Raw genomic sequence first — 24,487 nt, 5'->3', positions numbered from 1 at the left:
GTATCACACCTCATGTAGCCTAGCCCATAGGCCTATATGTTTTAATAAGGTTAGTATCACACCTCATGTAGCCTAGCCCATAGGCCTATATGTTTTAATAAGGTTACTATCACACCTCATGTAGCCTAGCCCATAGGCCTATATGTTTTAATAAGGTTACTATCACACCTCATGTAGCCTAGTCTATAGTCCTATATGTTTTAATAAGGTTTGTATCACAGCTAAAGTGGCCAAATAACTTCTTAAAATTAAGCACATTAATCCACTTTAAAAGGGGTGTAGAGCTTATCTGGCATACATAAGCAGCGTGTGAATTTCAAGTTTGGGGAAGATCATTTTCACCATAAAAACGCACCTTTTATAATAAAAGCATTACATGCATAATTGCATTTGCGGTCACTTTTGATAATGCTGTTTTCCGCTAATGGAACATTCACGCTTATAGCCTACTACCATGTGTGCATTGCTGCGCATATAATGTGATGAAATAGCCTAATCGTTTATCAACATGTTAAGCTAAACGTTCTGATCTGTTGCGTTAGCCAAATTGCATAAAAAAGTATTTTGATGCCTGTGGTTGTCCCAGACTATGTTAGGAATATTCATTCCTCGCACAGAATCAAATAGAATAGAATAGGTCAACTTTTGTACCATGGGGGATAGTGATGTGAGTGAGAGATGCTTCAGATTGCGCAGCTCACTCAGGGAGAAGGACACAACGCAGCACTTCGGGCCGCAAAAGGCAGTGATTTTTTTTTAGGCCACAAAGGGGATGCCGCAGTGAAATTCAAGGCATTATCAAGTGCTTGTCAAATTGTGAATGAGAGACTGATGAAGTGTGTACAGCCTGCACAAAAAGTATTTGATCCCCTGCTGATTTTGTTTGCCCACTGACAAAGAAATGATCAGTCTATAATTTTAATGGTAGATTAAATTTGAAGAGTGAGAGACAGAATAACAACAAAAAAATCCAGAAAAACGCATGTCAAAAATGTTATAAAATTATTTGCATTTTAATGAGGGAAATAAGTATTTGACCCCTCTGCAAAACATGACTTAGTACTTGGTGGCAAAACCCTTGTTGGCAATCACAGAGATCAGACGTTTCTCGTAGTTGGCCACCAGGTTTGCACACATCTCAGGAGGGATTTTGTCCCACTCCTTTTTGCAGATCTTCTCCAAGTCATTAAGGTTTCGAGGCTGACGTTTGGCAACTCGAACCTTCAGCTCCCTCCACAGATTTTCTATGGGATTAAGGTCTGGAGACTGGCTGGTATCACCATCTCTTTCTATAATGACAGGAATGGAGGAGATCTTTATTCCAGTGAGATTGCTAAGGCGAACACCCCCATGTTTAGTTTTGCCCAACCTAGGTCGAGGCACAGACACGGTCTCAATGGGGATAGCTGAGCTGACTACACTGACTGTGCTAGTGGCAGACTCCACTAAGCTGGCAGGCTGGCTAACAGCCTGCTGCCTGGCCTGCACCCTATTTCATTGTGGAGCTAGAGGAGTTAGAGCCCTGTCTGTGTTCGTAGATAAGATGAGAGCACCCCTCCAGCTAGGATGGAGTCCGTCACTCCTCAACAGGCCAGGCTTGGTCCTGTTTGTGGGTGAGTCCCAGAAAGAGAAGCCAATTATCTACAAATTCTATCTTTTGGGAGGGGCAGAAAACAGTTTTCAACCAGCGATTGAGTTGTGAGACTCTGCTGTAGAGCTCATCACCCCCCCTAACTGGGAGGGGGCCAGAGACAATTACTCGATGCCGACACATCTTTCTAGCTGATTTATACGCTGAAGCTATGTTGCGCTTGGTGACCTCTGACTGTTTCATCCTAACATCGTTGGTGCTGACGTGGATAACAATATCCCTATACTCTCTACACTCGCCCGTTTTAGTTTTAGCCAGCACCATCTTTAGATTAGCCTTAACGTCGGTAGCCCTGCCCCCTGGTAAACAGTGTATGATCGCTGGATGATTCGTTTTAAGTCTAATACTGTGGGTAATGGAGTCGCCAATGACTAGGATTTTCAATTTGTCAGAGCTAATGGTGGGAGGCTTCGGCGTCTCAGACCCCGTAACAGGTGGAGGCTCGGCCTCTGACTCCGACCCGCTGCTTAAAACCTCTCTGGGAAATGTGGGACGCTAGCGTTTTTGCCTGCCATATGAGTTCTGTTATACTCACAGACATCATTCAAACAGTTTTAGAAACTTCAGAGTGTTTTCTATCCAAATCTACTATTTATATGCATATTCTAGCCTTTGGGCCTGAGTAGCAGGCAGTTTACTTTGGGCACGCTTTTCATCTAAGCTACTCAATACTGCCCCCTTTCCCAAAGAAGTTAATGGGGAGAACCGGTTGAAAGTTTCTGTCGGCTGAATGAGCGACACCAGTTGAGCATTCCTACAGCATTTCCCTCCAGAAGCCATGAGAAAGTTGTCCGGCTGCGGGGACTGTGCGGGGGGGATTTATACTACTATTTGTACTTACTGGTGCCACAGATGATGTTTCATCCTTTCCTACACTGAAATTACCCTTGCCTAACGATTGCGTCTGAAGCTGGGCTTGTAGCACAGCTATCCTCGCCGTAAGGCGATCGTTCTCCTGTATATTATGAGTACAGCGACTGCAATTAGAAGGCATCATGTTAATGTTAATACTTAGCTTCGGCTGTTGGAAGTCCTGACGAACCATGTCCAGATAAAACGTCCGGAGTGAAAAAGTTGAATGAAAAAAAAGTTGAGTGAGGGAAAAACTGTAAAGTAGTCAGGTAGCAAAGTAAGGTTGGCAACAAAACGCACAGCAGCACGTAAACAAGTCTGCAAGCTGTGCCTGGAAATGACGCTGAGTATAGAAATAAGAGGATCTAGATACTTCTAGAATTAGAATCCCTCCACAGCCTCATAGAGGATCTAGATACTTTTAGAATTAGAATCCCTCCACAGCCTCATAGAGGATCTAGATACTTTTAGAATTAGAATCCCTCCACAGCCTCATAGAGGATCTAGATACTTTTAGAATTAGAATCCCTCCACAGCCTCATAGAGGGTCTAGATACTTTTAGAATTAGAATCCCTCCACAGCCTCATAGAGGATCTAGATACTTTTAGAATTAGAATCCCTCCACAGCCTCATAGAGGATCTAGATACTTTTAGAATTAGAATCCCTCCACAGCCTCATAGAGGATCTAGATACTTTTAGAATTAGAATCCCTCCACAGCCTCATAGAGGGTCTAGATACTTTTAGAATTAGAATCCCTCCACAGCCTCATAGAGGATCTAGATACTTTTAGAATTAGAATCCCTCCACAGCCTCATAGAGCGTCTAGATACTTTTTCAAACCTCTCTGGCTTAAAACCAAATTACGTATTGGATCAGTAAAAAATACAACTTTTACTTTACCAATAAAATGGTCTGACGGTGAAGTGAACATACTCGGTATTCATTTCCAGAAAGAAAGAAATAATTTCACTACAATACATTTTAATAGACAGTTAAAGAAAATAAATAAGATCTTTCTACCACGGAAAGGACAATACCTGTCTATTTATTGAAAAAATCATATCCCAGTTTACCTATTTACTTATGGCCCTGCCTACACCTAACAACTTGTTTTTTAAATGATACAACCAAAAAATATTCCACTTTATTTGGAACGGCAAGCCAGACTAAATTAAACAGGCTATTTATATAATGAATATGAAGTTGGAGGGCAGAAAGGATTAAATATTAAAGCATCAGGCCATTATGACCTCACTAAAGGATTCAGTCATACAGAAGTTATCAGGCCGTTATGACCTCACTAAAGGATTCAGTCATACAGAAGTTATCAGGCCGTTATGACCTCACTAAAGGATTCAGTCATACAGAAGTTATCAGGCCGTTATGACCTCACTAAAGGATTCAGTCATACAGAAGTTATCAGGCCGTTATGACCTCACTAAAGGATTCAGTCATACAGAAGTTATCAGGCCGTTATGACCTCACTAAAGGATTCAGTCATACAGAAGTTATCAGGCCGTTATGACCTCACTAAAGGATTCAGTCATACAGAAGTTATCAGGCCGTTATGACCTCACTAAAGGATTCAGTCATACAGAAGTTATCAGGCCGTTATGACCTCACTAAAGGATTCAGTCATACAGAAGTTATCAGGCCGTTATGACCTCACTAAAGGATTCAGTCATACAGAAGTTATCAGGCCGTTATGACCTCACTAAAGGATTCAGTCATACAGAAGTTATCAGGCCGTTATGACCTCACTAAAGGATTCAGTAATACAGAAGTTATCAGGCCGTTATGACCTCACTAAAGGATTCAGTCATACAGAAGTTATCAGGCCGTTATGACCTCAATAAAGGATTCAGTCATACAGACGTTATCAGGCCGTTATGACCTCACTAAAGGATTCAGTCATACAGAAGTTATCAGGCCATTATGACCTCACTAAAGGATTCAGTCATACAGAAGTTATCAGGCCGTTATGACCTCACTAAAGGATTCTGTCATACAGAAGTTGTCAGGCCGTTATGACCTCACTAAAGGATTCAGTCATACAGAAGTTATCAGGCCGTTATGACCTCACTAAAGGATTCAGTCATACAGAAGTTATCAGGCCGTTATGACCTCACTAAAGGATTCAGGCCATTATGACCTCACTAAAGGATTCAGTCATACAGAAGTTATCAGGCCGTTATGACCTCACTAAAGGATTCAGTCATACAGAAGTTATCAGGCCGTTATGACCTCACTAAAGGATTCAGTCATACAGAAGTTATCAGGCCGTTATGACCTCACTAAAGGATTCAGTCATACAGAAGTTGTCAGGCCGTTATGACCTCACTAAAGGATTCAGTCATACAGAAGTTATCAGGCCGTTATGACCTCACTAAAGGATTCAGTCATACAGAAGTTATCAGGCCGTTATGACCTCACTAAAGGATTCAGTCATACAGAAGTTATCAGGCCGTTATGACCTCACTAAAGGATTCAGTCATACAGAAGTGATACTGAAATCAGAACTGGTTCTCTATCAGATTAGTAAGAATGACTCATCCCGTGTTCAAGAATGGCCTTTTCCCCTTTATTCAGATTACAACCTCTCACTTTCAGTTATTTGAAAAGGAATTCATCTCCCAAATATTGCTATTTTTAAAACAATCCATAAAAAGCTGGTTGTAATTAGTGGAGTTATGTGACACATGCAGCTAACAATTTTTTTTTATGGAAACGTCTCCTCTATACAAAATGTGTTATTTCTAGAATTCTGTTGTTGCTCTCAGATATTAGTGGTTGGGTTAAATGTGGAAGACACATTTCAGTCGAATACATTCATTTGGACAACTGACAAGGTATCTCCCCCCCCTTTCCCTTCCCAAATTGGTACACCTGGTCCATAGTAGGTTTGTTAAATAACGATTCACCTCAGATAAACTTTCTCATCTATTAAATATCTGACATGATTAATCAGAAACTAAAGCTCCTTGGATAGTTCTATGTATCAATGCAGAAAAAGCTTTTGATAGACTAAAATGGTCATATCTCTGGTCGGTACTGTATGTACTAAATATGTACTATATGTACTAAATATGTACTATATGTACTAAATATGTACCATATGTACTAAATATGTACTATATGTACTAAATATGTACTATATGTACTAAATATGTACCATATGTACTAAATATGTACTATATGTACTAAATATGTACCATATGTACTAAATATGTACTAAATATGTACCATAAGTACTAAATATGTACTCTATGTACTAAATATGTACCATATGTAATAAATATGTACCATATGTACTAAATATGTACTATATGTACTAAATATGTACCATATGTACTAAATATGTACTATATGTACTAAGACTATGTACATATGTACTATATGTACATATGTACTATATGTACTAAATATGTACTATATGTACTAAATATGTACCATATGTACTAAATATGTACATATGTACTATATGTACTAAATATGTACTATATGTACTAAATATGTACCATATGTACTAAATATGTACTATATGTACTAAATATGTACTATATGTACTAAATATGTACTATATGTACTAAATATGTACCATATGTACTAAATATGTACCATATGTACTAAATATGTACTAAATATGTACCATAAGTACTAAATATGTACTCTATGTACTAAATATGTACCATATGTACTAAATATGTACCATATGTACTAAATATGTACTATATGTACTAAATATGTACCATATGTACTAAATATGTACTATATGTACTAAATATGTACTATATGTACTATATGTACTAAATATGTACTATATGTACTAAATATGTACTATATGTACTAAATATGTACCATATGTACTAAATATGTACATATGTACTATATGTACTAAATATGTACTATATGTACTAAATATGTACCATATGTACTAAATATGTACTATATGTACTAAATATGTACCATATGTACTAAATATGTACCATATGTACTAAATATGTACTATATGTACTAAATATGTACCATATGTACTAAATATGTACTATATGTACTAAATATGTACATATGTAGTATATGTACTAAATATGTACTATATGTACTAAATATGTACTATATGTACTAAATATGTACCATATGTACTAAATATGTACTCATATGTACTAAATATGTACTATATGTACTAAATATGTACTATATGTACTAAATATGTACTATATGTACTAAATATGTACCATATGTACTAAATATGTACTATATGTACTAAATATGTACCATATGTACTAAATATGTACCATATGTACTAAACATGTACTATATGTACTAAATATGTACTATATTCCAATCCCTCAGCCATTAAAATAACATAATAACTATCAGTAGCAGGAAAGGTGATCCCATCTTACCTCTGCTATTGTTATTGTCTATGGAGCCCCTGGCCCAGGCAATTCAACCATCGAACGAAATCATATCTCTCTATTCAACGGATGACGTTGTCTCATTACACTCCGACGATATTTTACTATATCTAGACAACGTATCCCAATCCCTCCCAAAAAGCTCTGCAGATCACAGATCAAATTCAGCTCCATCTCACGTTCTGAAATGAATCTAACCTAATCTACCTACTGTCTCTCTAGATCCCGATGGAGAACTCTGGCTCTACTTATGGAATCATAATCGTTTCCCGTTATTAAATATTTGGGAGTAGCTATATTTCCTTCCTTAGATTAATCCATTGCCAGTAGATGGAAAATGGCAATATGTCTTTCCCATCCTATTGAACTGTACAGATTATTCCTGCATGATGAAATAGAATCCACTGCAACTACATCATGATGTATCTAATGGCCCTCCTGTCTGTCTCTGTACTTGTGGTGTCTGGTCAGACCTCCAGGGGATCCAATCCAACTACATCATGTATCTCCTGTCTGTCTCTGTAGTTGCGGTGTCTGGTCAGACCTCCAGGGGATCCAATCCAACTACATCATGTATCTCCTGTCTGTCTCTGTAGTTGCAGTGTCTGGTCAGACCTCCAGGGAATCCAATCCAACTACATCATGTATCTCCTGTCTGTCTCTGTAGTTGCAGTGTCTGGTCAGACCTCCAGGGAAAGGGGTTACTACACAGGACCAGGACAAGGCCGCTCCCGCCAGCACTCCAACTCTGCCGAGAGCCTGGATGGGGGCCCCCAGTGGGGCAGGGACCTTGTACTCTATGGAGGAGGAGGACAGGGGCCACCCAGAGTAAAACATAGCGGCTCCACTGATAGTCTCCTGGAGGGGCCCAGGGGAAAAGAGAGGGATGTGGGACGGACAGGGGGAAGTCTGGGGAAGTCTTCCTCCCTCCCACAGAACAGTATGATGCTGAGTAAGATGGGAGGAGGAGGAGGAGGAGGAGGAGGAGGACAGGAGGAGAACAAGACGGAGAGAAGAGGAAGGAATTGGAGACCATCTATCGCTGTACAGGTGAGGCAGGTATTTTTTACATGTCAATTATTTAAAAAATTCTATGTTTATATGTGTATTTTAGTGTTTCTTAAATTAATCAATTGTATTTTAAATAAAGTTTGTTTAAAAGGAATCTGACCTTTGACCCTGTGTGTGTGTCAGGTGGACAGCTCGGAGACCCTGTCAGACTCGGACCCGGATGGCAAGGCTCTGAGAGAGGTTCACTCTATAGGGGTGCAGGTGGAGGAGGACAAGAGGTACTGTTATAACACCATTTATAACTCATTATAACACTCATATGAACACTCATTATAGGTTTATTACAGGCATTAAGGTGTTTCCACTGTAAGAAGAAAGATGTTGGGTATTGTATGGAAAATAATAATCTCTCTCTCTCTCACTTTCTGTCTCTCTCGCTCTCTCTCTCGTCTGTCTCTGCTGTCTTTCTCGCTCTCTCTCTCTCTCTGCTCTCTCGACTTTCTGTCTCTCTCGCTCTCTGCTCTCGCTCTCGTCTCTCTCTGTCTTTCTTCACTTCACTTCTCTCTCTCTGTCTCTCTCTCTCTTCACTTCTCTCTCTCTGTCTCTCTCTCTCTTCATTTCTTTCTCTCTCTCTCTCTCTCTTCTCCCCTAACTGATGTAGTACGTGTGGCTCTGTGACTCAGACTTCCTCCTCTATTTCCCTCGCTGTGTGTGTGTGTGTGTGTGTGTGTGTGTGTGGGGGGGGGGGGGGGGGGGTTATTAACAGGTGTACCACCCCCCTGAGCTGTGGAATGTGTGTGTCGGTGTTAATTAGGGCCGGGGTTTATGTTATGCGTGAAAGCCCAGTCTGTGTTATACCCAGTAGTCATGGTTACACGCAGTTATTATCGAAGTTGAAACTGACAAAGGGAAAAACTCCTTCAATCTCCCACATCTTATATCTCTGTCTGTCTCTGCATGAGTAGTATTAGTCTGTGTTTATTTACAGTAGATACATCCCAACCCTCCTTCCCTTCCTTCCTCTCCTCTCCTCACAGACGTGCTCGGTTCAAGCGCTCCAACAGCGTAACGGCCAGTGTCCAGGCAGACATGGATCCAGAGGGGGGTTTTCCAGGCCTCACCTTCGCTGTTCCTACCCAGGATAAGAGCCTCCAGTTCGGCTGCTCCTTCCAGAGACACTCCTCAGAGCCAGAGTCAGCCGACCAGTACGCAGAGTATCACCGAACGGTCAGTAGTTGGGTTGGGTAGTTAGTTGTTTAGTTAGCCGTTAGTTAGTTAGGTTATTAGGTAGTTAGTTGTTAGTTAGTTAGTTAGTTAGCTAGCTAGGTAAGTAGGTAGGTACGTAAGTAGTTAGCCGTTAGTTAGTTAGGTTGTTAGGTAGTTAGTTAGGTTGTTAGGTAGTTAGTTAGTTAGTTAGTTAGTTAGCTAGCTAGGTAAGTGGGTAGGTACGTAAGTAGTTAGCTAGTTAGCAGTTAATTGATTAGTTAGTTAGTTAGTTAGTTAGTCAGTCAGTCAGTCAGTCAGTCAGTCAGTCAGTCAGTCAGTCAGTCAGTCAGTCAGTCAGTCAGTCAGTCAGTCAGTCAGTCAGTCTGTCTGTCTGTCTGTCTGTCTGTCTTCCCTGTGGCTCAGTTGGTAGAGCATGGTGTTTGCAACGCCAGCATGGTGTGTGCAACGCCAGGGTTGTGGGTTTGATTCCCATGGGGGGCCAGTACAAAATATTAATAAATAAATGTATGCATTCACGACTGTAAGTCGCTCTGGATAAGAGCGTCTGCTAAATGATGTAAATGTTAGTTAGTTTGTCACATCCTGACCCTGGTATGAGGTCATTTTTCCCTAGTAGATTGTTAGGTAGTTAGTCTCCATTCAACGATCCCTATGAGTTAGTTAGTTAGTTAGGTAGGTAGGTAGGTAGTTAGCTCCTGCGTGAGGATAATATAATATGCAACGCTAGTTTGGTCTGCTTTATGCTTATTATTTTTTACATCATTGAGGGACTTATCTACTTCCTGTCCTCTTCATCCCCATTGGGAGTTGATTACATCATTAAAGGGTTTATCTACTTCCTGTCCTCTTCCTCCCCATTGGGAGTTGATTACATCATTAAAGGCTTTATCTACTTCCTGTTCTCTTCATCCCCATTGGGACTTGATTACATCATTAAAGGGTTTATCTACTTCCTGTCCTCTTCATCCCCATTGGGACTTGATTACATCATTAAAGGGTTTATCTACTTCCTGTCCTCTTCATCCTCATTGGGACTTCATTACATAATGAACTCTCTCCACTTCTCTCTAATAAAGAACAGCAAGTTACAATCTTCACTTAAAAGTATCCACTCCATTTAGCCAATGGACTGTACATTATTTATAATGATGGATACCTGAAGAGAATCGGATCTCTCTGAAATGAAAATGAATGGCCCTCCCTTTAGTAAAATATATTTTTAAACGACCCTCCCTGTTTGCTTGAAAAAAGGAAAAGTGATCCTCCCCTATACCCATAATAATAATTAAAACATAAAGTGGATAGCGGAGAACATGCCTGCCGTTTACACTCACTCCTAGGAGAGACCAGAGCCTTAGATATGCAGTTTAAGAAACTGTTCTTCGTTTTTTTTTTTTTAAAGAATGACATGGCAGCGTAGCCAAAAGGTTGTGGATTCGCAGACCCACCGCGGACAAGGGAAGGTGAAAAGATATCCATTCAAATAAAACCATTGCATGAATTTATCATCTTATTTGCAGTCTGATAAAAAAATAAATGAAGACATTTAAATGGAATTCTACATCATTTTACTGGAGACCAGCAGAGTATGTATTATTACCACTACAATGACTTCATGCTGCAGTCCCGGAGACATTGTGATTTCTATACAGGATGTTGTTAAAAAAAGAGGGTCATTTTTTATTTAACCTTTATTTAACTAGGCAAGTCAGTTAAGAGTTAGATTGGTTAAGAGTTAGTATGTTGCTCCTGATTGGTTAAGAGTTAGTATGTTGTTTAACAGCCTGTTGCTCCTGATTGGTTAAGAGTTAGTATGTTGCTCCTGATTGGTTAAGAGTTAGTATGTTGTTTAACAGCCTGTTGCTCCTGATTGGTTAAGAGTTAGTATGTTGTTCCTGATTGGTTAAGAGTTAGTATGTTGTTTAACAGCCTGTTGCTCCTGATTGGTTAAGAGTTAGTATGTTGTTCCTGATTGGTTAAGAGTTAGTATGTTGTTTAACAGCCTGTTGCTCCTGATTGGTTAAGAGTTAGTATGTTGCTCCTGATTGGTTAAGAGTTAGTATGTTGTTTAACAGCCTGTTGCTCCTGATTGGTTAAGAGTTAGTATGTTGTTCCTGATTGGTTAAGAGTTAGTATGTTGTTTAACAGCCTGTTGCTCCTGATTGGTTAAGAGTTAGTATGTTGTTCCTGATTGGTTAAGAGTTAGTATGTTGTTTAACAGCCTGTTGCGGAGCTCCCTCACTTTTTTTCTAATGTAGAGTACACCAGGGTGCATGGTAAAAAAAAAAATCTGGAAAAATGTATTCTAATTAATTCGAAGTAAATTATATTTAGGCCTACTTACCACTAAAATGAAATTAAAAGAATGACAAACTAAATCTATATGTAGGCTATAGCAATTTATAGGTAGGTAAATGCTGATTTCTTCCCTGTATTCTTTCTCTATGGCAATGGAGAATACCCACGGACAGAAAACTCTACCTGGGGGTGCTAAAACGGTTGTCTTCAAAAACAATCTTGTACAACGTCTTTCCTGTGGCTCAGTTGGTAGAGCATGGTGTTTGCAACGCCAGCATGGTGTGTGCAACGCCAGGGTTGTGGGTTCGATTCCCACAGGGGGCTAGTATACATTTTTTTTTAATACATTTAAAAAATGTATGAAATGTATGCATTCACTACTGTAAGTCGCTCTGGATAAGAGTGTCTGCTAAGTGACTGAAATGTACTTGAACTCGCCCCTACTGTTCTGAGTGCTTAGCTTACAGAAACGTACCACCTCTATTGTGTACACAGACACACTGATTCCCCCTGCATGAACCTTATCATCTCACCAACGAGATCTAGGATCCAAATTCACCGTGTGTCTGCTTTGATGTTCGTAAAACACCACGGACCCCCAGTAATGATATGTGACCACTGCCGGCCTTTTCAGCACCACGATTCAAAGGGCACTCAAGTCACTCAAAAACAAATTACCCTCATCAAGATGTGGCCATTATCTAATAGTCCTATTCATCACTTGGTATTCATAGAAATAGAAGATTATGTCTTCTCACAATGATGCTGGTTTTAGTAAAGTTAGATCAAAGCTGAATCAATGTCTCAGCAAAATCACGTCGTGATTAATTAGTACTTTACATAGCAGAGCCGAATATAATAGCGTACTGTGCATTCAGAAAGTATTCAGACCCCTTTCAGACCCCTTACATTACAGCCTTATTCTAAAATGAATTAAATATTGGTAGATGTGGGGATGTTTTGGGGATGTTTTTCAGTGGCAAGGACTGGGAGACTTTTCAGGATCGAGGGAAAGATGAACGGAGTAAAGTACAGAGATGAAAACCTGCTCCAGAGCGCTCAGGATCTCAGAATGGGGCGAAGGTTCACTTTCCAACAGGACAACGACCCTAAGCACACAGCCAAGACAACACAGGAGTGGCTTCAGGACAAGTCTCTGAATGTCTTTGAGTGGCCCAGCCAGAGCCCGGACTTGAACCCGATCAAACATTTCTGGAGAGACCTGAAAATAGCTGTGCAGCGACGCTCCCCATCCAACCTGACAGAGCTTGAGAGAATCTGCAGAGAAGAATGGGAGAAACTCCCCAAATACAGGTGTGCCAAGCTTGTAGCATCATACCCAAGAAGTCTCAAGGCTGTAATCACTGCCAAAAGGTGCTTCAACAAAGTACTGAGTAAAGGGTCTGAATACATATGTAAATGTGATATTTCAGGGGGGGTTTTTTTATGTCCAAAAATGTCTAGAAACCTGTTTTTGCTTTGTCACTCTGGGGTATTGTGTGTAGATTGATGAGGGAAACAAACAATTCAATTTTTTTTTAGAATAAGGCTGTAACGTAACAAAATGTGAAAAAGTCAAGGGGTCTGAATACTTTACCAATGTACAGTATAGGTCTACTGTAGTGGTACATTATAGACCTACTGTAGTGGTACTGTAGTGGTACTGTATAAACCTACTGTAGGATACTGTAGTAATACTTTATAGGCCTACTGTTGTGGTACTGTATAGACCTACTGAAGGATACTGTAGTAGTACATTGTAAACCTACTGTAGTGGTAATGTGTCGGCCTACTGTAGGATACTGTTGTGGTACTGTAGTGGTACTGTATAAACCTACTGTAGGATACTGTAGTGGTACTTTATAGGCATACTGTAGTGAAACTGTATAGACCTACTGTAGAATACTGTTGTGGTACTGTATAGGTCTACTGTAGCATACTGTATAGACCTACTGTAGCATACTGTAGTCGTACTGTATAGACCTACTGTAGCAGTACTGTTTAGACCTACTGTAGGATACTGTAGTGGTACTGCATAGACCTACTGTAGCATACTGTAGTCGTACTGTATAGACCTACTGTAGCAGTACTGTTTAGACCTACTGTAGGATACTGTAGTGGTACTGCATAGATCTACTGTAGTGGTACTGTATAGACATACTGTAGTGGTACTGTATAGACCTACTGTAGTGGTACTGAATAGGTCTACTGTAGAATACTGTAGTGGTACTGTATAGACCCACTGTAGGATACTGTAGTGGTACTGTATAGACATACTGTAGTGGTACTGTAGTGGTACTGTAGAAACCTACTGTAGTGGTACTGTATAGGTCTACTGTAGAATACTGTAGTGGTACTGTATAGACCTACTGCAGTGGTACTGTATAGACCTACTGTAGCATACTGTAGTGGTACTCCATAGACCTAATGTAGGATACTGTAGTGGTACTCCATAGACCTACTGTAGCATACTGTAGTGGTACTCCATAGACCTACTGTAGGATACTGTAGTGGCATAGGTATAGACATACTGTAGGATACTGTAGTGACACTGTATAGACCTACTGTAGTGGTACTATAGTGGTACTATATAGGTCTATTGTAGCATACTGTAGTGGTACTATATAGGCCTACTGTAGTGGTACTGTATAGGCCTACTGTAGCATACTGTATAGACCTATTGTAGCATACTGTAGTGTTACTGTATAGGTCTACTGTAGCATACTGTATAGACCGACTGTAGGATACTGTAGTGGTACTGTATAGATCTACTGTAGGATACTGTAGTGGTACTGTATAGACCTACTTTAGCATACTGTAGTGGTACTGTATATACCTACTGTAGCATACTGTAGTGGTGCTGTTGTGGTACTGTATAGGCATACTGTAGGATACTGTAGTGGTACTGTATAGACCTACTGTAGGATACTGTAGTGGTACTGTATAGACCTACTGTAGTGGTACTGTATAGACCTACTGTAGCATACTGTAGTGGTACTGTATAGACCTATTGTAGCATACTGCAGTGGTACTGTATAGACTTACTGTAGCATACTGTAGTGGTACTGTATAGACCTACTGTAGCGATACTGTATAGACCTACTGTAGCATACTGTATAGACCTACTGTAGCATACTGTAGTGGTACTGTATAGACCTACTGTAGCATACTGTAGTGGTACTGTATAGACCTACTGTAGCATACTGTAGTGGTACTGTATAGACCTATTGTAGCATACTGCAGTGGTACTGTATAGACTTACTGTAGCATACTGTAGTGGTACTGTATAGACCTACTGTAGCATACTGTAGTGGGGCTGTAGTTGTACTGTATAGACCTACTGTAGGATACTATAGTGGTACTGAATAGACCAACTGTAGCATACTGTAGTGGTACAGTATAGACCTACTGTAGTGGTACTGTATAGGCCTACTGTAGTGGTACTGTAGTGGTACTGTATAGACATACTGTAGCATACTGCAGTGGTACTGTATAGACATACTGTAACATACTGTAGTGGTACTGTATAGACATACTGTAACATACTGTAATGGTACTGTATAGACCTACTGTAACATACTGTAGTGGTACTGTATAGACCTACTGTAGCATACTGTAGTGGTACTGTATAGACCCTATTGTAGCATACTGTATAGACTTACTGTAGCATACTGTAGTGGACCTGTATAGACCTACTGTAGCGATACTGTAGTGGTACTGTATAGGCCTACTATAGGATACTGTAGTGGTACTGTATAGGCTTACTGTAGCATATTGTAGTGGTACTGTATAGGCCTACTGTAGGATACTGTAGTAGTACTCTATAGGTCTACTGTAGCATATTGTAGCATATTGTATAGACCTACTGCAGCATACTGTATAGCCCTACTGCAGCATACTGTATAGACCTACTGTAGCATACTGTATAGACCTACTGCAGCATACTGTATAGACCTACTGTAGCATACTGTATAGACCTACTGCAGCATACTGTATAGACCTACTGTAGCATACTGTATAGACCTACTGCAGCATACTGTAGTGGTACTGTATAGACCTACTGTAGCATACTGTAGTGGTACTGTATAGACCTACTGCAGCATACTGTATAGACCTACTGTAGCATACTGTATAGACCTACTGCAGCATACTGTATAGACCTACTGTAGCATACTGTATAGACCTACTGCAGCATACTGTAGTGGTACTGTATAGACCTACTGCAGCATACTGTATAGACCTACTGTAGCATACTGTATAGTGGTACTGTATAGACTTACTGTAGCATACTGTAGTGGTACACTAGTTATTTCTTATCTGAAGCTGAATAGTCAAATAGGCAGCACATAAGGGTTTACATCAGTAAGAGCAGGGCAGGCCCGGGATTCATGATTACCTCTCCGTTGCAGTGTGTAATGCATTGTAGCCTAGTTTTACAGGCACCATCCAAGAAGCGCATCAACAACAACAACAACAACAACAACTCAGGAAGGAAGTAGGTTTCCTGATAAATATAACATTTCCCTGTGCTTCTCTGAGCACGCTCTTCCCATAGCCTCGTCCTGTAACGTGTAGTAAAGAGGATGGATCATGTGATTGAGACCACACAAGGCACGCTTGATATTGTTCGCTCAGCAGAGAATCAGGGATGAGGGGTAACCTAGGGCACATGTCGAGATACTATAATAAAGGAAAAATTATCAAACCCTGATCAATATGACATTTAATTGATTACAAATGACATGATCCTCCCCTGGACTAAATCAAATATATATATATATACTAAACCCCTACTTCATGACCCTCCCCAATTTTCCTCCGGGTAACTGTTGTGTAAATTTCCCATCTCTCCCAAACTTGACTTACTTTGACTTTAAACCTTTTTTTTTCTTCTTTTTTTTACTCGGTTTCTGTGTTGAATTGTTGTTGTTGTTGAACTAAGCCTTAGCATTTAGCCTTTCCATCAGCATAACTGGTGTTTCTACTGTTTCTCTAGGTTCACACCCAGGGCCAGTGGGCCTACAGAGAGGACTACGTCCAGGATGGTTACGCTACAGACCACCACCCCCACCAGATCCCCCCCTTACCCCCACGGGCCCACTCCCCTTTGCCCCTCGCAGCCGACCGAGGTGGCTGGATAGGCACACCCCAGCCCTCACTGGAGGGGGGCCTCCGTAGTCTACCTGACTCTGGTCGCGCCTCGCCCTGTCTGAGAGACGGAGAGTTCTTCCTACGCCTCCTTCAGACGGAGGTGGAGAGGATGGAGGGATGGTGTCAGAACATAGAGAGAGAGACGGAGGAGAACGAGCTGCCGGAGGAGAGTGAGGAAAGGGGGAGGAAAGGGGGACGGAGGGAGGGAGGGTGAGATGTTGGATGAGGGGTGGGAGTTGTCAGAAAGAGGAGGAAGTAGGTTATAGGAAAGATGTACTGGTTTGAGCCTTAGCTCACAAATTTCACACGTTTGACTTTCTACTTCCTGTGTCCTGACTCCCTGTCTTTCTGTTGCCTACATCCTGTTTCCTGTGTTTCCTGTCCAGTTCTGGAGCTGATCCGTAATGCGGTGGGCAGTGCCCAGATGCTCATGTCTCAGAAGGTGCAGCAGTTCTTCCGTCTGTGCCAGCAAAGCGTGGTGAGTGGTGTGTGTGTGTGTGTGTGTGTGTGTGTGTGTGTGTGTGTGTGTGTGTGTGTGTGTGTGTGTGTGTGTGTGTGTGTGTGTGTGTGTGTGTGTGTGTGTGTGTGTGTGTGTGTTTGGTTTCACTATCCTTGTGGGAACCAGAAGTGCTCACAAGGATAGTGAAACAAGGACAATGTGGGGACATTTCACCGGTCCCTTCAAGGAAAAATGATATTTTAGGTTTGTGGTTAGGGTTACAATTAGTGTTCGGATTAGAGGTTAGGGTTAGGATTAGAGGTTAGGGTTCGATTTAGGGTTAGGGTTAAGGTTAGGGTTAGGGTTAGGGTTAGGGTTACAATTAGTGTTCGGATTAGAGGTTAGGGTTAGGATTAGAGGTTAGGGTTAGGGTTAGGGTTAGGGTTAGGGTTAGGGTTACAATTAGTGTTCGGATTAGAGGTTAGGGTTAGGATTAGAGGTTAGGGTTCGATTTAGGGTTAGGGTTAAGGTTAGGGTTAGGTTAGGTTAGGTTAGGGTTAGGTTAACGGTTAGGGAACATTTTTGAAGGATTTTTTGAGGATTTTTTAGGATTTTGAATGGGAATACATTTTTTGGTCCCTACAAGGATAGTAAAACAAAGGTGTGTGTGTGTTTGTGTTTATTTGTGTTCTCTTCTATCATTTGTCAACCAATATGAATGAGCCCTAGCTACAGTATGGGCACATCTACTGAAATGAATTAATCCTAGCTATGGGGATAATGTATCTACCAATATGAATTAATCCTAGCTATGGGGATAATGTATCTACCAATATGAATTAATCCTAGCTATGGGGATAATGTATCTACCAATATGAATTAATCCTAGCTATGGGGATAATGTATCTACCAATATGAATGAGTCCTAGCTATGGGGATAATGTATCTACCACTATTAATGAGTCCTAGCTATGGGGATAATGTATCTACCAATATGAATTAATCCTAGCTATGGGGATAATGTATCTACCAATATGAATTAATCCTAGCTATGGGGATAATGTATCTACCAATATGAATGAGTCCTAGCTATGGGGATAATGTATCTACCAATATGAATGAGTCCTAGCTATGGGGATAATGTATCTACAAATATGAATGAGTCCTAGCTATGGGGATAATGTATCTACCAATATGAATGAGTCCTAGCTATGGGGATAATGTATCTACCAATATGAATGAGTCCTAGCTATGTGGATAATGTATCTACCAATATGAATGAGTCCTAGCTATGGGGATAATGTATCTACCAATATGAATGAGTCCTAGCTATAGGGATAATGTATCTACCACTATTAATGAGTCCTAGCTATGGGGATAATGTATCTACCAATATGAATTAATCCTAGCTAAGGGGATAATGTATCTACCAATATGAATTAATCCTAGCTATGGGGATAATGTATCTACCAATATGAATGAGTCCTAGCTATGGGGATAATGTATCTACCACTATTAATGAGTCCTAGCTATGGGGATAATGTATCTACCAATATGAATTAATCCTAGCTATGGGGATAATGTATCTACCAATATGAATTAATCCTAGCTATGGGGATAATGTATCTACCAATATGAATGAGTCCTAGCTATGGGGATAATGTATCTACCAATATGAATGAGTCCTAGCTATGGGGATAATGTATCTACAAATATGAATGAGTCCTAGCTATGGGGATAATGTATCTACCAATATGAATGAGTCCTAGCTATGGGGATAATGTATCTACCAATATGAATGAGTCCTAGCTATGTGGATAATGTATCTACCAATATGAATGAGTCCTAGCTATGTGGATAATGTATCTACCAATATGAATGAGTCCTAGCTATAGGGATTTATTCTACAGTTTTCTTGTAATCGGTTCTCATGATCCCTACCCCACTTATGTATTTTTGACCCTCCACCCCTCACCCCTCTAGGACCCGTCAGCGTACCCCCAGCCCACCTCTCAGGACCTGTCTGGGCTCTGGGACCTGCTCCAGCTCAACGTGGAAGACGTCAAGGTCAAGTTCCAGCACCTCCAGAGGCTCAAGGACTCCGGCTGGAGGCTTCCCCCAGACAAGAAAGTGAGAGCCGGGGTCAGCTTTGCCCTGTTACCCCCTGACCCTGGGTCATTCCCCAGAGCCAAGATGGCAGTGTGTCGGAGAGTGGCACAGATGGGTCTGCTGCCCCCAAGCCAGCCCTGGCTGTGAAACTACACAACATCAAGAGGGGAGAGGCTTTGAGACAAAATGGCTCAAAGCGTTGAGCTTTAAAGTTTTGTGTTAGTTCTGAATGCCAAAAATTAGCTGAGCCCGTCTTAACTAAAAATGACTCAGTGCTGTTTCAAAGCTTTATGGCAATACTTTTGATATATTGTTTTGGGAAAGACAGGAAGAACAAAACTCACAGTAACTGGCAACTATTAACAAATGCTAACACTTCCTTCCTCCTTTCCTTCCTCTCTTCTTCCACATATTGATCCATATTGGTGTCTTTATTTTGGTGGGAATATTCTGCACTCCTTTCTGCTACGTCTACTCTCCCTTTGTATTGTTTCATGGTTGTCTTTATTCTATTGCTTTGTATTTTACACCACATTATACATCTGTCCCACCCCTACAATCCTCTATTTGCCCTTTATCTTCCTCTCATTTTCTACCTCATGTATTTTACACCACATTATACATCTGTCCCACCCCTACAATCCTCTATTTGCCCTTTATCTTCCTCTCATTTTCTACCTCATGTATTTTACACCACATTATACATCTGTCCCACCCCTACAATCCTCTATTTGCCCTTTATCTTCCTCTCATTTTCTACCTCATGGATTTTACACCACATTATACATCTGTCCAACCCCTACAATCCTCTATTTGCCCTTTATCTTCCTCTCATTTTCTACCTCATGGATTTTACACCACATTATACATCTGTCCCACCCCTACAATCCTCTATTTGCCCTTTATCTTCCTCTCATTTTCTACCTCAACCCTTCCCTAATTCTCCCATGACCCTGCTCATCCTTCCATAACGTCCACCACATCCTACTGACTCTATCATCCTTCCATAACGTCCACCACATCCCACTGGCTCTATCATCCTTCCATAACGTCCACCACATCCCACTGACTCTATCATCCAACTTTACCAACCACACAATCCCCCATCCCCTCATTCCCCCCTCCCCCTCCCCTCATCCCCCTCCCGTCATCTCCCCCTCCCCTCATCCCCTCCTCCTGTCATCCCCCCTCCACTTATCCCCCCTTCCCCTTCCCCACATCCCTCATCCCCCCTCCCCCCTCCCCTCCCCTCATCCTCCCCTCCCCTTATCCCCCCTTCCCCACACCCCCACACCCCCCTCCCCTCATCCCCTCCTCCCCCTCCCCCCTCCACTATCCCCCCTTCCCCTTCCCCCCTCCCCTCATCCCCTCCTCCCCTCAACCCCCTACCCTCATCCCCCCTCCACTCATCCCCCCTCCCCTCATCCCTCCTCCCGTCATCCCCCCTCCCCTCATCCCCCTCAGGACGACAAGAAGCTTCCTCCCCCACTACCAAAGAAGCCAGCAGGGGGAGTGAGCGGCAGCCTCCGTGCCGACAGCGTCAGCGACCCCTCAGTGGAACGAGGGGTAGGAGGAGGCGGAGGAGTGCTGGTGATGGCCCGTAGCGGGGGTGTGGGACGGGCCGTGCCTGTCCGGGAGAAGTCCTTAGACCTGGGGGACAGACAGAGGACTGAAGCACGCAGGAGACTGCTCCAGACCAAGAGGTCAGCTTCCTTCAGACAGAACTCGGCCACGGAGAGCGCGGACAGCATCGAGATTTACATCCCAGAGGCTCAGACCCGGCTCTGAACACGGAGATACAGCCCTTTTATCCCAGTGAACAGAACCAACTCAGACCCGGCTCTGAACACGGAGATACAGCCCTTTATCCCAGTGAACAGAACCGACTCAGACCCGGCTCTGAACACGGAGATACAGCCCTTTTATCCCAGTGAACAGAACCGACTCGGACCCGGCTCTGAACACGGAGATACAGCCCTTTTATCCCAGTGAACAGAACCGACTCAGACCCGGCTCTGAACACGGAGATACAGCCCTTTTATCCCAGTGAACAGAACCGACTCAGACCCGGCTCTGAACACGGAGATACAGCCCTTTTATCCCAGTGAACAGAACCGACTCGAACCCGGCTCTGAACACGGAGATACAGTCCTTTTATCCCAGTGAACAGAACCGACTCGGACCCGGTTCCTGGGACAGCCTAACTATAGAGATAGAGACCCTTATTTGAGAACTTTAGAACAACCACAATGTTGGAGATTTACATCCCGAGATTTACATCCCGAGATTTACATCCCGAGATTTACATCCCGAGGCTCAGACACTGAACATGGACATATAAGGAAAACCCGTATCAGACTTCTATCCTACCCTACAAGAACTTGAGATCTACAGATCTGACTCAGAACACTGGGACCGTCTAAACGTGGCCATATAACCTCCTGTCTGACCACTAGACTACCCTAGATCAACAACAACCCCCCCCCCCCCCCCCCCCCCAAGTCCCCTCAGTGACGATGTGGACCAGTCCTCCAGGACATGATTAGTGTCACACTGTGTTTCTCCATCTCTAGCAAAACACAGCTGATTAATCAAATGTCATTCTAAACTGAAGATCGTGATTAGGTGATTATTGGAGTCAGGTGTGTTAGCTGGGTGCTGGGGCAAAACTGTGACACAAATCAGGGCCCCGAGGATTGGAATTGACCCCCCCCCCCCCCCCCCCTGATATAGAGCCATACCAAATGTCTCATCCCTTCAGTGCTGACCTGCATCTCTCTGGGTATACTGACTCTCTCTCTCTCTCAAGCCTTCACTGCTGTGGATGCTGGGTCCCATCATCATGTCATTCCAGGACATGGCAAGACAGAAGGAGTGAGCAAGGAGGTGAAAGTGGCCATTTTGTGGAATCTGGAGCCAAAATGGAGGCTACGGGATCACAGTTGGCTCCACGTTGCGTTTCTTCTCATCTTTGTTGTCAGAAATAAAAATGGAGAGATAGAGGGTTTTGTTTTAATTGGGAGGGTATAGAGCTATAAAGTATAAAGAAGTATCACTCTTGCTAAGTCACTGGAATGTGTAGGCAAGCAGCAGTAGCATGTCTGTGCTTGCCTGTTCACCTAGCGTAGCCTAGCTTGGTTTAGCCTAGACTATCTAAGCCTAGCCTCCATCCTCACAGGAAATAAGGGCTTCATCGGGACAAACCTCAACCACTCCTGTGGGCATAGAGCATGATGATATCTCAAAATGGATGCTCGGCTCAACATCACACGAGGCTCTTAAGGTATTCTCAATAGCAACTAGCTACTGTTCAACGCCATTTGGCTAGTTGGCTAAATCCTCTGAAGACTCTGTAATACACACTCACCCAACCCTTCAACTACGGATGACATTCAACCTGCATGCCTCCCAACACAAGACCCAGTCTACACTCATTCATCTATGATTATATTCTCTCTCCCAACTCTTTCCTCTTGGCCCGAGCATCCGTCCCTCTATCCAGCTGTCTGGGTAGTAGTATACTAAACTGTTTGAAGGAGTGTGCGTTTTTTTGTTGTTGTTGTACATAGCGTGCACGATACTGTTCGCCTGAGGGCAGCTTTGTAGTGTTTCACGGCATACTTAACCAGCCGGAGAACATCACAAAAAAAACAAACCTGAAGCTGTTTGCTTTTTAGATATTCCTTCTGAAGTGTAAGGGGGTTTGGCGGTGGGATGGGGTGTGGTGATGGTATGATTTCTTCTGTCGAGCTGAGTTGAAGTGAGTTTTGAAACATATTGAGATTTCACAAAAGGACCCTTTTTTGTCTGTGAGACAATGGCACCCCCTGGTGGCCAAATTCACCAAATCACTTTGTCGTGGGGGGGGTGTAAGCACCATAAAAACTGAGACTATGTAGAGAAAAGGTCAATATACTTTTAGATATATTCATTCAATTTCCAACATAAACTTGGACAAGTGATCAACGTTTGACTAAAATGCTTTTTCAAGATTTTAAGACCGTATCACCAAACAAAAATGGCCTGTGAATCCGAGCACTGCCAAGGGCCCCAGACAATCTGCCTGTCTTCCTCTTCCTACCCCGATATGTAACTCCAGCCCAAGGTTCTCTCCAGGGGTGGCAAAGACAATCCCCCAATTTCACACCCCTCTGGCTGAGAGAAGGATGATCGCTTTGTTAAGCCTCTCTCTCTCTCTCTCTCTCTCTCTCTCTCTCTCTCTCTCTCTCTCTCTCTCTCTCTCTGTCTCTCTCTCTCTCTCTCTCTCTCTCTCTCTCTCAGAAGCTTTGTCATGTGTTGCCTTTACAGTGAAATCCACTCTAATGTAACTAAAACCCTCCTCAAAAGACTCTTCTAAAACATAATTCACTGTTTCTCCTCTTTTCCTCTGGAATGAGGGAACAAGTTAACGAGGGAGGGAAACTGGGTACAGTACAGTAGGCTGGATGCTCTATGTGTCACGTGGTCAATCTGTCTCCAGTAACAAAGGAATTATGGGTCACGTGATCAATCTGTCTCCAGTAACAAAGGAATTATGGGTCACGTGATCAATCTGTCTCTAGTAACAAAGGAATTATGGGTCACGTGATCAATCTGTCTCCAGTAACAAAGGAATTATGGGTCACGTGATCAATCTGTCTCCAGTAACAAAGGAATTATGGGTCACGTGATCAATCTGTCTCCAGTAACAAAGGAATTATGGGTCACGTGATCAATCTGTCTCCAGTAACAAAGGAATTATGGGTCACGTGATCAATCTGTCTCCAGTAACAAAGGAATTATTGAGGAGTTTGTTGCCCTGGAAAATATTTGAGTGGCTCTGAATACTGTCGATTCAAAAAACATTAACATGTAAGTGACAGAAACAAAAAATATATGACGCGTGTTTTCACTCTCAACTATGAGTGACATTTTGTGATGAACCAGCGTTGCGTTTGCAATGGTGACTTTTGTTTTTTGGAGCGATATACTTGAGGCCCAATGGAATGAAGTGATTCTGTTAGCACGACCTGCCTTTCCTTTTTATATCATCAGAAAATGGAATGAACTGTACATTTTATATTTTAATGGGAGATGTATATTTTCTAATGTTATTTACCTATATTTCTAGATTAGTAAAGATGTACAGAAAATACACATAGAAAGATGTTGAATACAGTATTATAAACTATAGCATTGTGTAATATTAAGGCTATGTACAATATTCCCAAAGTAGTTTTTCAAATGTGATGAATTAATATGTAGGATTGGTATGGTCCAATTCACAGGGTATAAATGGCATCTCTCTCTCTGTCTCTCTCTCTCTGTCTCTCTCTCTCTCTCTCTCTC

The 24,487-nt window shown here is 42.0% G+C and overlaps 1 protein-coding gene across 1 annotated transcript in view; it reads left to right on the top strand.

The window, feature by feature from the left end:
- dlgap3 (discs, large (Drosophila) homolog-associated protein 3) overlaps positions 1-22,161 on the top strand; it is a 372,948-nt gene extending 350,787 nt beyond the window's left edge. The window contains exons 7-13 of the mRNA XM_082961426.1: positions 7,592-7,974; positions 8,119-8,213; positions 8,973-9,162; positions 16,457-16,781; positions 16,998-17,089; positions 19,034-19,180; positions 20,624-22,161. Coding sequence (XP_082817552.1) covers positions 7,592-7,974; positions 8,119-8,213; positions 8,973-9,162; positions 16,457-16,781; positions 16,998-17,089; positions 19,034-19,180; positions 20,624-20,947 — 1,556 coding nt within the window. The 3' untranslated portion in view covers positions 20,948-22,161. The remainder of the gene's footprint in view (positions 1-7,591; positions 7,975-8,118; positions 8,214-8,972; positions 9,163-16,456; positions 16,782-16,997; positions 17,090-19,033; positions 19,181-20,623) is intronic.
- The last annotated feature ends 2,326 nt before the right edge of the window (positions 22,162-24,487 follow it).

Source organism: Salmo salar, chromosome 14 (genome assembly GCF_965601325.2).
Source record: "Salmo salar chromosome 14, fSalSal1, whole genome shotgun sequence".
NCBI lineage: Eukaryota > Metazoa > Chordata > Actinopteri > Salmoniformes > Salmonidae > Salmo > Salmo salar.
The sequence above is the reverse complement of the archived record's forward strand: the minus strand, read 5'-3'. Positions and strand labels throughout refer to the sequence as shown.